The 14,484-nt window shown below is 57.6% G+C and overlaps 5 protein-coding genes across 5 annotated transcripts; 4 read left to right on the plus strand and 1 right to left on the minus strand.

Moving 5' to 3' along the window:
• Positions 1–64: 64 nt before the first annotated feature.
• KRP23_9297 (Lysophosphatidylcholine acyltransferase 2) lies at positions 65–1,768 on the plus strand (the record flags this gene model as incomplete). The annotated part of the gene is made up of 1 exon (XM_067894835.1): positions 65–1,768. The coding sequence occupies one exon, from the start codon at positions 65–67 to the stop codon at positions 1,766–1,768; it is 1,704 nt and encodes a 567-aa protein (XP_067742474.1).
• Positions 1,769–1,918: 150 nt separating this feature from the next.
• Positions 1,919–4,830, plus strand: KRP23_9298 (Adenylate kinase, chloroplastic; the record flags this gene model as incomplete). The annotated part of the gene is made up of 2 exons (XM_067894836.1): positions 1,919–4,226; positions 4,292–4,830. 2 exons carry the CDS (start codon positions 1,919–1,921, stop codon positions 4,828–4,830), a joined length of 2,847 nt encoding a protein of 948 aa, XP_067742475.1.
• Positions 4,831–4,903: 73 nt separating this feature from the next.
• Positions 4,904–5,543, minus strand: KRP23_9299 (uncharacterized protein; the record flags this gene model as incomplete). The annotated part of the gene is made up of 3 exons (XM_067894837.1): positions 4,904–5,057; positions 5,123–5,336; positions 5,405–5,543. 3 exons carry the CDS (start codon positions 5,541–5,543, stop codon positions 4,904–4,906), a joined length of 507 nt encoding a protein of 168 aa, XP_067742476.1.
• Positions 5,544–6,509: 966 nt separating this feature from the next.
• On the plus strand, positions 6,510–7,937 carry KRP23_9300 (UDP-glucose 6-dehydrogenase 1; the record flags this gene model as incomplete). The annotated part of the gene is made up of 1 exon (XM_067894839.1): positions 6,510–7,937. The coding sequence occupies one exon, from the start codon at positions 6,510–6,512 to the stop codon at positions 7,935–7,937; it is 1,428 nt and encodes a 475-aa protein (XP_067742477.1).
• A 358-nt stretch (positions 7,938–8,295) lies between these two features.
• On the plus strand, positions 8,296–13,696 carry KRP23_9301 (Cilia- and flagella-associated protein 61; the record flags this gene model as incomplete). The annotated part of the gene is made up of 2 exons (XM_067894840.1): positions 8,296–8,577; positions 8,654–13,696. 2 exons carry the CDS (start codon positions 8,296–8,298, stop codon positions 13,694–13,696), a joined length of 5,325 nt encoding a protein of 1,774 aa, XP_067742478.1.
• Positions 13,697–14,484: the final 788 nt, after the last annotated feature.

The following is a 14,484-nucleotide window of genomic DNA, read 5'->3' on the forward strand; positions in this document are numbered from 1 at the left end:
GGAGCCCAAGTCGGACATTGCGCTCGTCGAGCACTCGCTCTATTCCTGCCCGAAGTCGCTCCAAATGAGCTCCACGGCGCTGCTTTTAGCATCCACTTCGCCGCCTCCGTCGCGTGGACCAGAATATGCGGCACTGGAGTCACTCGAGTCGCCGCTGGCCCATGCGGTCGACATGGGCATGAAAATTTCGGCGTCCGAGTCGGCGGCGGCTGCGGGCGGCGCCTACGTGACTGCCTCGTCCTCGTGCGGGGCCTCCACGTCTCGCCTCAAGCACAACCCGTTCACGTACACGACGCCTGTGGACACGTACGAGAAGTGCAAGATGACGCTGCTGTGTCTGCTGGGCGTGCCGTTGCTGCGCGTCCTGTTGCTGCTGAGCGTGGGCGTGCTGCTCGCCATCGTGAGCAACGTGGCGCTTCTCGGGTACAAGCCGCTGGACACGCGCACGGGCGCGCGACCGGCGCTGCCCCGCTGGAGACGCGCACTGGGCTTCGCCGTCCCGTACCTGCTACGGTCGCTCATGCTGCTCGTAGGCTACTACTGGGTGCCGGTCAAGTACCCGCCCAATTTCGACCGCCGTACCATGCCGCGCGTGATCGTGAGCAACCACTTGACGTTCTTCGACGGACTCTACCTCTTTACGCTGCTATCACCCAGCATCGCCATGAAGACGGACGTGGCCAACCTGCCGCTCATTAGCCGCATCGTGCAGATGATTCAGCCCATTCTCATCGACCGAGGCACCCCCCAAGGACGCAAGCGCGCCATGAACGACATCACGGCGCACGTGGCCGACCCCAAGCAGCCGCCACTGCTCGTGTTTCCGGCAGGCACGACGTCCAACCAGCAGGCGCTCACCAAGTTCAAGGTCGGGTCCTTTGTCTCGGGCGTCCCGTGTCAGCCCGTGGTGCTGCGGTACCCGTACAAGCACTTCGACATGAGCTGGCCGCCAGGAGTCTCTGGACTCTATTTGGCTCTACGCGTGCTGTGCCAAGTGTACAACCGCTTGGAAGTGGAGATCCTGCCGGCCTATTATCCGTCAGAGCGCGAACAGAACGACCCGCAGCTGTACGCGAACAACGTGCGTGACTACATGGCACACGCACTCGGAGTGCCCACGACAAACCATGCGTACGAGGATGTGGCCATGCTCATGCGCATCGGAGACTACGCTACCAAGCACGTCGTCCCGCTCACGGATGTGGGCGAGGTTGTCTCCCTCACGGCACTGAAGCGTGGAGACGTGGACCGCCTCGTCGAGCACTTCCGCCAGCGCGACCTCGACAAGGACGGCCAGCTGTCCATGGAGGAGCTACGCGCGCTATTTGCAAGCGACGACCCGGTGGTCGTGGACCAGCTCTTCGACCTCGTCGACGTGGACGACAGCGGCCTCATCGACTTCCGCGAGTTGTGCTTGGCGCTACGCGCACTGAACCCGCAGAGTGTCAACGAAGGCGACGACGCGCTGGCCAAGTTCGCCTTCCGACTCTACGACCTCGACAACAACGGGCTCATCGACGCGGCCGAGCTGGAGCGAATGCTGCGCTTCCAACGGAGCTTCTACGGCGTGCCGGAGGCCAGTGTCGCTGCTGCGTTGCGTCAAGCGTCGCTCGTCCAGGCGGAGAACGGCGTCGGTATCACCTTCCAGCGATTCGACCAGTTGGTCGAGCAGAACCCAGACTTACTAGGATACGTCCGCAATCAACTCGAAGTGCTGCGCGGTTCGCTGCGTGAGAGCAGCAGCCTGGAAACCCTCCCTCGCCCGTAGAGAGCTACTTCAATGTAAACTAAATGTATAGGCGAGATTCAGGGTGGACCAGCAGAGCTCCTCTGCCGTCATCGAAATAAATAGAACGCTTTTATCTCAGATTATCTGAGGCGCCGGACGCATAACGACCGACAAGATCAAATTGAGACCATGGAGCTGTCGGTGCGCGCGTGTGTGGAAGCCGATGAAGCGGCCGTGGAGCTGCTGCCGGCTCCGGACGCGACCACGCGCCGTAAACTCTTCGGACTCACCCACGCCGGAGCGCTCATCGAGACGTCGCTAGTCACGCTCTGCGCGGAGCAGAAGGACGCGACCCAAGACCCTGCGACGGAGACGCACTCGTCACAGCTCGCTGGGTTCGCGTCGTTCGACGATCAGGTCCCTGCGACTCTGGCGCGGTGGCCTGAAGTGCGTGACTACCTCAAGAAGCGGCTACTATTCGGCAGACCGCAGGGCTGCGTGCTGCTTATGTCCTTTCGCCACGACCCTACCATTTGCAGCGAGCGCAGAGCGCTGGTTGCGCTGCTGCACCAATTGTTCAAGCTCCGGCCGGAGCTGGGCGGCGTTGTCTTGGCGGTGCACGTGGGTGTGGACGTCGAGGATCTCGGCGTCTTCTCGCAGGTTTTCTCGTGCTACGACGCTGTGGGGCTGAGTACTGGCGGACTGCTCATGTTCTACCGAGCGGTGCGCACAGACTACACTCCCAGTGTATTCGTGCGTCAACCGCTGTCTTCGGAGACCGAGATCGACCAGATCCAGACCATGGTGAAGAAGAACGAGGAGACGAAACGCCATGCAGCTCATAGCTGGTTTGACGCGGCAACAGCACCAAGTCACGTGCTGACCAACCAAGACGAACACCGAGCTTGCTTTGTTGCCCAGTGTGTAGATACTCAGCAGCCGTGCGGTTTGCTCGCGTGTACGGATTCTATCGACACCGATCAAGTCGACGCCTACGCGCGTCTGTTCTCGGACATGTACCGCAGGGCGAATCCAATATCGGATGATACACAGAGTGCAAGTCCAGAGCCCGCGGAGGCTTCAGATTCCCATGCAATGCCACCTCCTCCGGCTGGAGCGAGGTCGTCGATTGCTCCGGCACCAGCTCCGACTCCGTTGCACTCGATGTCGATGCAAAATTTGGCTCGACAGATCGGTGGCCCGCCCAACATCATTGTGTTGGGCCCCACTGGTGCTGGAAAGGGGACGCAAAGCAAACGGCTGGTTCGCGAGTTTGGAGTTGTGTACGTCTGTACGGGGGATCTGCTACGTGACGCAGCGAACGACGCCTCGGAGAAGTACGCCGATCTAAACCGCATCATGAATGCTGGTGACCTCATTCCGGATGACATTGTGCAAGACTTGGTGCTGAATCGGCTCATGCAAGCGGATTGCAAAGCTCGAGGCTGGCTGCTGGAAGGGTACCCTCGCACAGATACGCAAGCTCGTGTGCTAACAGGCCATGGTGCAAAACCCGACATAGTGGCAATTTTGGAGCTTTCAGACGACGATGCAAGTCAGCGAGATGGAGAAGGCGACAAGGAAACCAAAGCAGAGAACACGCCAGCACCAGTGGGTCGAAGGCTTGCTCTGTACAGAGAGCACCGGGAGGCGGTGCGCCAAAACTTCGTCAAGATCGCGACTGTGATTCACGTCGATGCTGCCAAATCGCGCGAGACCACTACACGGAAGTTGGTGCATGACATTTACAGAGCTCGGGGATCACGCGGACCAATTCGAGTGCGCAACCCACCACGCTTGATCATTACCGGTGCCCCAGCAAGCGGTAAAGGCACACAGTGCGAGCTTCTCGTGCGTGCACTGCACGTGGTGCACTTGTCGACAGGTGACATGCTGCGCCAGGCCATTCGTGAGGGCACCTCACTTGGAAAACAAGCGCAGGGCTTCATGGATGGAGGTCAGCTCGTGCCGGATGAACTCATCGTAGGCGTCGTGCTGGAACGGCTAGAACAGCCTGATTGCAAGGCTCGGGGCTGGCTTCTGGATGGGTTCCCACGGACAGAAGCTCAGGCTCACGCTCTTCTCGAAGCACGTATCATCCCTGACTGCGTGCTGGCACTTGACGTCCCAGATGACGAAGTTGTCAAGCGCATTGCTGGTCGACGCCTGGACCCCGAGACTGGCAAAACTTACCACGTGGACTTTAATCCGCCACCTCCAGAAGTTGCCGGTCGTGTCGTTCAGCGAAGTGATGATACTGAGGAGACTGTGCGCACGAGACTTGAACAATTCCACGCGCACAGCAAGGCTGTTGGCACTGTACTTGGTGGTGTTTGTGAGCTGGTTCGAGCTGACGGAACACGTCCTGTGGACCAAGTGGCAAGTCTGCTCCTCGCTAGTGCAGAGCGGTGTCTTCTCCGCAACAATGCTGCTATCGTGTCGCTGTTCAGTATGAACCCCACGCACCAAACCCGCGCATCCCTCTTCCTCGCTAATGGTACGCGGTCTCCTGAATGCTGATGTACTTCTTCGTTCGATCTAACACTACTGTTATGTTGCCAGTATTCGAGCACTACAAAGATAAGGACTGCGTGCTGCTGTGTTTGCCAGAGAGCTTCCCCCGACCAGCAATTACCAGTGGCTTTCGCTTCGTGCGCGGCGATCCGTCGATCTCAACTATCGCACGCCTGAGACTGCAAGAGGAGGAGAAAGCTGCTGCGAATTCTCGCAAAGCGAAGCACAACAAGCACGACAAGGGCAAACACTCTTTGCTGTACGCTTTCCACCGCGACGAGCTGCCGTTCCTCGCCAATTACACACTTGACCTCGGTACTAGCGACGATGGCCAGCCAGGGCAACAAATCGACCATGTCGTCGTCAAAGGCATGGGTGTCAAGGGTTTTGGCCTCACTGTGAAGTCCTGGACCAACAAGTGCGCCGAGTTGCTTGGGTTGGGCGGTAAAAAGGAGAAAAAGGTGGAGCCCGAGAAGGCGCAGTCATCACGACCTCGAGCCGTCACGTCCGAGTCCGCAGAACTCGCTACCAGGCCAGCTTCCGACGGTCACGCAGAGGACGACGGTGGTCGAAATACGATTCATTAGCGAGGCTCACTAGAGTCGTCTTCTTGCACGTTTCGTGTCATCAATACAAGTCGAATCTGCTCTTTGCATCGCTTCAAGCCAGCATCTCGTACTGATACTGACGACGAAGCCTCGCATTGTGCAGTGTGGTGCTGTAGCGTTGACGCAGAGCTTCCATGAAACACAGCGCCAGCAGCGCGTACGCCGGATAGAATTTGTGGCGCTCGAACTGAGCCATTTCATCCCCGCTAAACCAGGATCAGAAGAAAGTTAGCAGCATGAAGCTCACCAATCACCTCGCCAGAAACCCCACCTGAGCTTCAGTTCGCTGCTGTGGTCACGCAGGAACTTGTCGATGCTGCCGCCTTGCGTGAAGATGACGACGGCCAGCCCCAACTCAGCCAGGGACACCCACACCAGCACGTCAGACGACCGCGCCATGCAACTGGAGCAGCCCCGGAACGTCAGTCCGCAGCAGCTCATGAGCGACGCCGCCACCAGAACGCCTCCAATAGCCAGCAACGGCACTATGGCACATTGATACAGTACAAGTGAGACCGTGACTGAGATGTGGAGAACTCAAGACCCAACGTACTGTAGAGCCACATGGGCGCGTAGTGGTTCGTGCCAAGGTAGAGGCTGTAGACGCAGAGTCCAATGCCTGCGACCAGGTCCACACCATTGAAGACGAAGAGGCCGGCGCCTGCCAGAAGCTCCGAGCAAGTCTCGCCCATGCCGCTTTCTGATTAGCAAAGTAATTCACATCAAAACCAAACGTCCGGTGGCAACAGCTTACTTTGGGGTACAGTGTACCGCGGCAACTAATCGACCATCACTCCTGCAACAATTGCTGCGCTGACGCAAGCTGCGTCAGCGCGATCGATTAATAAACTGCAGGCATTGTTCAGTCACGCAGTGCGACCGAAAACACTGTCCAAGGAGGCGGCTGTATATGTAGGTGTCGGGGCGAGGCAGGCACTGTAGTGACCACATCATAACGACCTCATTGTTTGTGTAGGGGAAGTGCTAGGCGCCTTGGACAGCTTCTGGCGCCAACAGGTGGCGCCCAGAACTTCAGCTTTCCGTTCGCGCTGATGGTTTAACTGAAGTACGTTGGAGGATATGCTTGTAAAACGCAGATGCTAGCGTCATCCATCGTGCTCAGCCATGCGGAACGCGGGCGAGAGGCGACAGGCGGCACTTGTTGAAGCGCTCAGATGCAATACGAGATTGGTAGGTCGGCTGGAAACCTTTACGTGTCAATTAAACGAGGTGGCCTATCGACAACATATTAACAGAATGGCAACAACACCCGCTGCCACTGCTTGGTGCACTGTTCACCCCCTTTAGAAACTTGCCATGGTTCCTATTTGATTATGTCCGGGCGTGATTTGTCCGAGGTGGGAACAACGCTCATCTACATGTACATGTACCGCACTCGGTCCACCCAGCAGCAAATGCAAGTCTCCATTATCGGACGGAGACGAACGTCTGCCATGGTCGTCGCCTTGTTGCAGCCCCAGCCTAAGATCGGCCCGGATCGGTCTTCTCTCATTCGTGTAAAATCTGCAAAGACCAGCCAATCCACACGCGCCGGCCCTTCAGTTCAAGAGGTCGCCCCCGATCCGCTCACTATTGAATCTGCCACGTGCCAGCCAAGTCGACGCCGCAAGACCCAAGAAGCCCAACACACAGCCACCATGTCCGAGTTTAAAATGACCATCTGCTGCATGGGCGCCGGCTACGTGGGCGGCCCCACCATGGCCGTGATCGCCGCCAACTGCCCGGACATCAAGGTCGTGGTCGTGGACGTTTCCGAGAAGCAGATCGCCAAGTGGAACGAGCCTGATGATATCCCCATCTACGAGCCCGGACTCAAGGAGCTCGTGGACGCGCAGCGCAACAAGAACCTCTTCTTCTCCACGGACCTGGACAAGTACATCAACGAGGCCGAGATCATCTTCGTGTGCGTCAACACGCCCACCAAGACGAGCGGCATCGGCGCCGGCAGCGCTGCCGATACCAAGAATTGCGAGGCCTGTGCGCGCAAGATCGCGGACGTGGCCACGCACGGCAAGATCGTCGTGGAGAAGTCTACGGTGCCCGTACGCACGTCCGAGAGCATCAAGGCCGTACTGCGCGCCAACTCCAAGGGCCTCAAGTTCGAGGTGCTGTCTAACCCCGAGTTCCTGGCCGAGGGCACTGCCATCGACGACCTGCAGACGCCCAGCCGCATCCTGATTGGCGGCGCCGAGACACCTGAGGGCCACGTGGCTGTGGAAAAGCTCGTGAGCGTCTACAACCACTGGGTGCCTCGCGAACGCATCATTACGACCAACGTCTGGTCCTCGGAGCTGTCCAAGCTCGTGGCCAACGCCTTCCTGGCGCAGCGCATCTCGAGCATTAACTCGATTTCTGCCGTGTGCGAGGCCACTGGAGCCAATGTGCACGAAGTGGCGCGTGCCGTGGGAGCTGACGACCGCATTGGCGGCAAGTTCCTCAACTGCTCCGTGGGCTTTGGCGGCTCGTGCTTCCAGAAGGATATCCTGAATTTGGTGTACCTGGCCGAGAGCTTCCACCTGCCTGAGGTTGCGGACTACTGGCGCCACGTCGTGACCATGAACGAGTACCAGAAGACGCGCTTCGCCACGACCATGATCCGCCGCATGTTCAACACGGTGACGAACAAGAAGATCTGCATCTTCGGCTTCGCCTTCAAGAAGGACACGGGCGACGTGCGCGAGACGCCCGCCGCCACCATCGTCAAGTACCTGCTGGAGGAGAAGGCCAACGTGGCCGTGTACGACCCGCAGGTCAAGCTCGAGGACATGATGCACGAGCTCGAGTACCAGGGCGTGAACGCCACTAACCACCCCATGATGGACAAGCTCCTCACGGTGTACAACGACCCGTACGAGGCCGCCAAGGACTCGCACGCCATCGCCGCGCTCACCGAGTGGGACGAGTTCAAGACGCTGGACTACGCCAAGATCTACGAGGGCATGGCCAAGCCCGCTTTCTTCTTCGACGGCCGCAACATCCTGCCCCACGAGAAGATCGCCGACCTGGGCGCCAAGGTGTACGTCATCGGGCGCGCCGATGTCATCTCGGGCGAACTGCCGTTTTAGAGCAGCTGCAGCGGACACTGCATCGCTGTAGCCCCGCTTATTCTTTTCCGTGCTTCTTCTTAACGTAAATCAAATCAAGCCGCTTGCTTGCTCCTGTCTCGAGTCCGGCCATGAGACAGACAGATCAGATGGACACCAGTGTCCTCCGCTCGACTAACCCAACACCAGTACTGTACGAGGATGCGCAGCTACTAGTAATATACTACACTTACCCGTCCCCACTACTACAGCCTGGGCTACTTCCGGTAAAGCATGCAGCGCTCCATGACCGAGTCCATTGGTCGCTGGTAGGGGTTTCCATGAACAGACGCAAAATCTGACCCTTCACACTGCAGACGCTGCTCAGGTATCGTCGAGCATGGATCACCAGGAGCTCTACGCTATCCGCCGCAGCGAGGACCGCGACCAGAACGGGGTGCTCGAGTTGGATTCTCCCAGCAAAGAGGCTCGTAGGACGTACTTCGGTCGAGCGCTGCTCGGTGCAGTGATCGAGACGTCCTTCTTGGCACTCACAGCTACAGACCCGGCGCGACCGGACCGGGTTCTAGGCTTCGCCGCCTTCGACAATTCTCCGTCGGGTGAATTGGCCGACGCCGCGTGCTATCCTGCGTTCCTTGAGCACAAGTTCGACCTCCCACCTGTACGAATACCAGTCCACAATCTTTCTTCGTGTTGAAACTAACCCAGTGCTTGAACCTGTGTGTTTACTTGAGCAGCCTTCAGCGTTCCTGTTTCTCACGTACTTTGCCCATCGGCAGACAGCTTCGGGCGTTGCTAGTCGACCACCAGTGATACGACATCTACTGCACACGCTGTTTGCCACTCTGGTGAACAAGCGCTGCGTGCTACTCGTCCTACCTGGAGATGTCAACATCGCAGAGACAGAACCCGTACTGGACAAATTTTTCGAGCGCGTTCCGACGCGGTCGACCTCGTTGGAAGCACCGAAGGGGTCACTCGCAGTGTCACTTGAGTGGAAACGACTCGAGCAGCAGTTCGTGAAGAACGCCAAGACCTTCAATCAGTTTACGGTGTACCAAGCGAAAGTCGACGCCTTTTTTCCTCCGGTGCATGTGCGTCGAGCCCGGGTGGAGGATCATGATGACTTGGAGCCCATTTTGACTGCCCAAGCGGAGGCGGTGTCCTCGGCTTTCGGAGAGTATTTCCTGGCAGAGCTCATTCACGACCAGGACGAACACAACGTCTGTCTTATCGCCGAGGCTACGACTAGTACTGGCTCATCAAGCGCGAATGTTGCTGCTGGAACTGCAGGACAGGGTCGAGCCGTGGGCTTGCTAGCAATCTCGGACCAGATCGACGTCTCTACTTTGCAAGACAATTTCGCTCTTGGTGCGCTGAATGATCTCGCCAAAAGCAATGCTGCAGGTCTACGAGCCGGGAAGATCACTCCGACTAGGCTCGTAATCGCTGGGCCACCTGCAGGAGGCAAAGGCACTCAGTGTGAGCTGCTTGTCGAGGCGTTCGATGTGCTGCATCTGTCAACAGGTGACCTGCTACGTGCTGCAGTAGCTTGTGGGTCGCCTCTGGGAGTACAGGCGCAGCAGTTCATGGACTCTGGGCAACTCGTGCCGGACGAGCTGATTGTGGACGTTGTGCTTGAACGATTAGGTCAGCCAGACTGCGAAGCTCGAGGCTGGTTGCTGGATGGATTCCCGCGTACAGCGACTCAAGCTCAAGCACTACTGGCTGCGGGTTTCTGCCCTGATGCAGTTATTGCGCTCGATGTTCCTGACGACGAGGTCGTGCGGCGTATTGCTGGACGTCGAGTGGACCCGGAAACGGGTAAGACGTACCATCTCGAGTTCAATCCACCGCCACAGGACGAAGATGTACTAGATCGACTTGTCCAGCGTAGTGATGATACCGAGTCGACAATTCGCCAGCGCCTCTCCACGTTTCACAAACATTTAGGCACCGTTCTGTCTGCCTTTAGTGGTGTATCTGGCTCGGCAGCGAAGGTTGTATCTGTGAATGGACTCCAGTCAAAACACGCAGTCGCGCAGCATATTATTGAGCAAACCCGCGGTATCAAGACAGCTCAAAAGCTACGCTTGCTGGTTAATCGTGGCGAGCTCACGCCGTCAAAGCTGGTGATCTCCGGCCCACCCGCTGGAGGAAAAGGTACTCAATGTGAGCAGCTCGTAGCACTGCTCGGCGTTGTTCATCTATCTACAGGGGACATACTGCGCCAAGCCATTCGAGAGAAGTCTTCGCTGGGCTTGCAAGCACAAGGCTACATGGACAGCGGCCAACTAGTCCCTGATGAATTAATCGTGGACGTGGTTCTGGAACGAATCACTCGACCGGACTGCGAAAGTCGAGGGTGGCTGCTTGACGGCTTTCCGCGCACAGCAACACAAGCTGAGGCACTGCTAGCAGCTCGTGATGGAAAAGCTGCTCCTGATTGCGTGCTGGTGCTTGAAGTACCCGACGAAGAAGTGATCCGCCGAATCGCTGGACGTCGTGTTGATCCAGAGACAGGAAAGACGTACCATGTCGAGTTCAATCCACCACCTCCTGAAGTCCAATCGCGCGTTATTCAGCGGAGTGATGACACTGAAGAAACTCTACGAACGCGACTTGAGCAATTCCATGCACATAGTGACGGTGTGCTATCTGCATTCGAGGCATATCGCGGTAAGGATGGAGCTACTGTTCAGATCGTTCGTGCCGACGGATTGCAGCCAGCTACTGCGATTGCCCAGGCGTTTGTAGCTCCAACCTTCCAGCGCGGTACTGAAGCAGAGGCTCGAGTGCTACGCCGCACTGGAGCCGAGAGTCTCTCAAAGGTGGCAAGAGCTGAAGCGCACTCCAATTGCTTCGCTATCACGTTATTTTGCGTCGGTGACGATGCGTTTGAGCGATCTTCATCGGCGGATCTACTGGTGGCTGCGTTTGCCACGTTCCCGGACCGTGACTACTGCCTGCTCACTTTGCCTACTCACGCACAGGAGCCTCCTTGTCTCGCGTTCTTCTCGCGGATGACAGCACAACCGACGAGCGCCTTCACACACGCGCTGTACGTGGTACATCGGGATGCTGTCTCCGTCTTCTATCCACGCACAAGTGACGGTCGTGGAGTTCTCCATCCCGTTCAGATTGGCATTCAGCGTTTGTTGCCAAGCGGTGGAAGTCCTGCCGACGACGCGGCAGAATTAGCGCCGCTATTGGGAGGCCTCGATCGTCACACTCGCGAAGCTCTCGACCAGGCACTCGCGTCTGCCAGTGAAGAAGCAGAAATTGATCTGGAGGACTCGCCGCGGCATGCAGCCTTTGTTGTACGTGCAAATGGCCAAGTTGTCGGGCTTGCAGCTCTTGCTCGACGGCCTGAGGTGGCGACTTTGCTGCCTCACCATTTTGATATCGACCGTGTGGCGCGCATGGAGTTCCACCGCGCGAAAGACCTGGCCTTCGTACGTCACTTGGTGCTCAACCCAATCTTCGCGTCTTGCTCGCGCTTCGTGCTGCTCGAGTTGATGCGTCATTTCCGAAAGACGTGCCTCATCTACCAAGTGCCGACGGGGCTTGGATCCAAGTCGCCGAGTCTCCCAGCTCAAGCATCTTTCAGCGTAGCGCTGGAAGAATTCGTGCTTGCGCCACCTAGACGCAGCGGAGGAGGCACAGTATCGCGCCCTGCTACCAGGGATGGTAGTGCGGACGAGGAGGTTGGAGACGACGTGAAAGATGAACGAGAACGACTACGACGAGCAACCGTCTGTGCAGCCTTCGCGCTGTTTGTTCTGCCCAAACGCTTGCTCTCCGAGCCTAAGATGATCATCAATCAGCGTCTTGTGATTGTGGGAGCCTCGGACGCAGGTCTCAGTTGCTTGGCTCGGCTTCTTGCTACTCCATATCTGCACTTCTCCAACCTCACGCTCGTTTCTCCTCATGGTCTGGCTGTGGCGCCGATGGACGATGACGAGGATGGCGCGATGAGAGCACGGGCCTCCGACTTTGCCCGCAAAAGCACATTCACAGCCGTGGAGCTGGAGCAATACAGCCTGCGCACACATGTGCGAGTCATCGAGAGCAGAATGGTGCGCGTGGACCGTGACACACGAGCGTTGGTTCTTCAGGACGGCTCGTGCATTCCGTACGACTACCTTGCGCTCACTACAGGGCTACAAGATGGCACCTGTACGTCACTTGGACGCCTGCCGAGGTTCGTGGATGAAGACTTGGGCGGGACTAGCGGCAAAGCGACGGCTGCAGCTTACTACCCTCCTGTCACCCCAAAGCAAATGTTGATATTAGGAGATCTGACGGCAGCCCACAAACTCCACGATTCGTTGTACAAACTCGATCTTGCAGAGGGAGATGACCATCAGCTCGGAGGCTCCATTCTGGTGTACGGCAGCTCGTTGCTAGCGCTGCAGGTTATTCAGGCGCTGCTTGTTCGCGGAGTCAGAGGCAATCGCATCCACCATATTTCCCCAGCACGAGACAGTGGCGGCGGTGTTTTCGAGGATACTGTAGTGCGTTCCGAGGTGGAGAAGCAGTATACCATGAACGGCGTCACGCTCCATGCTGCTACGAAGGTTGTGGCAATCGAGACGGCCTCAGGAAATAACGACGAGCTGGAGGGTGTTCGCGTCGTCTCGACGCTAGATGCCTCAAAAGGCTCAGATCATGCGTTGCGAGGAGCTGGCGATACTGACGAGAATGACACCCCCGCGGTCAAGGGAGAGCTGATACCATGCACATGGCTGCTGTGCTGCCAGCACAACGACGCCGACGCCGACGTATTCCGTGCCGTGAACGAAAGCGGCCTTGTGTACGACGGTCGCCTCGTAGTGGACGGCCAAATGCGCACGACCGACGCTCGCGTACTGGGAGCAGGGTCCTTGTGCCGCTTTTCACGCCGCTTCATCGCAGCCAAGCTGCACGAAAACTACAGCAGTCGGGAAGGAGGTGAACTGCTCGCTCGCTCTCTACTGCAGCTCCTCGACCCATTAGCTGTCCCTGATACTTCGCACGACGGTCACCAAACACCTGCGCATCACACACAAGCCTCAAAACCTCCAATGGTTCCGCCACCAGAGATGGAGCTACCGGTTGTCCGCAGCGCAGTCATCCTAGGAGGCAAGCACTACGTCCAGATCAGTATCCCTGCGCTCACCAACACGTTGGCACTGCAAGCGTTACCCACCAACACTGCGTCGCGCACAACGGACGTGAGCCTCATCGGCGGAGAAGCGTTCGAGATGGACGTCGCCTCTCGTCCTGCCACAGCAACTTCTTCAGCCGGACGACCCTCTCGCTACACCTGCCTACTCTTTGACGACGTGGGGGTGCTGAATCGACTGGAATACTTGGGCGACGGCGCCGTGCCCGTCCGAGACCTGCAAAACCTGGTAGGACTGCACGAAGCCTATCTCAACAGCGCGCTGGCTTCTTACGCTGCGGGTAAAGTGCGCGACTGGGTGGCGTTCTTCGCGCACCCGTGGACCAGCGCCTTGTACCACGACCGGTTCCCAGCCTTCCGGGCTAAGCTCCGCACGTTGCTGGCCAAGGATGACGGCGTGCGAACCATTGCGGACGATGCAGTGGCTTTCATGAGAGAAACGGGGGACACGAAAGGAGCGATGGCTTTGGCGCAGGAGCGCGTGGGCCGCGGAGGCAGCGCGCTGGAGCCGTCCACCCGGAGGTTGGTAGAGAGCCAGGTGCTCGAGTTCCTGGGCAGCAACCGCGACGTGCTCAACATGTTCCTGCTGCCGAAGGGGCGACCGAGCAAGTGAGAGCAGGAGGTTGTAGATTGAATGCCAATAAACAGGTTGGTGGACGCTCGTGGTCGTCAACTGAAAGATCAAGTTGCACTGGGTTCGGCAACTTACAATGCAGCGACACAGGAATCGATCGGAGCGAGGATGGGCAAAGTTCAGGTTTCAGAAATGTGTAATTTGGCAAAGTTCTTGGCAAACTACAATTGGGTCGTCAGATGACTTGCTGCATCTGGCCAGTTGGCGCTCCACGTGTTGAGGCTAGCATAATACATGAAGAGTTTACACTCTTTTCGTTGAACCGCGCGCACGATTGAAAAGGTAAATCGTTCAACTTAGCGGGGATCCCCGCATACAATACATGCTGAACGCTTCCCCTCTCCGGTAAGATCGCGAATGGATCCCCCGCCAATGGCCGCACCATATCAGTGCTCGCTGATCTCGCACGCCTTACACATGCGAGGGAGCCGGAAGGTTCAGGGAGCTGCCTTCGCGGAATACGCCGACAGACGACAGTGTCCGCCTTGATTATGAAGCGGGAAAAGTTCAAGTTGCTTTCTTGGACCAGCAGAACGTGAAAGACAACTATTCTCACGTAGAGGTAATACTACCTGGTTTAGTAGCGACCAAATTCATTTTCGATATGTAGCACCACCTCCATAAAAAATCATATTCTAACTCCTGTACAGTCATATGTGTTTATCCAGGGTTGCAGCTATGCAGGGCAAAAGTGCAGCGTGTTCATACAAAAACATAGATGCCAGACGCCAGCGTAACATCCCGCGTCTGTTCAGTCTCCACTCCGC

Source organism: Phytophthora ramorum, assembly GCF_020800215.1.
Source record: "Phytophthora ramorum isolate Pr-102 chromosome Unknown Phyram_PR-102_s0008, whole genome shotgun sequence".
NCBI lineage: Eukaryota > Oomycota > Peronosporomycetes > Peronosporales > Peronosporaceae > Phytophthora > Phytophthora ramorum.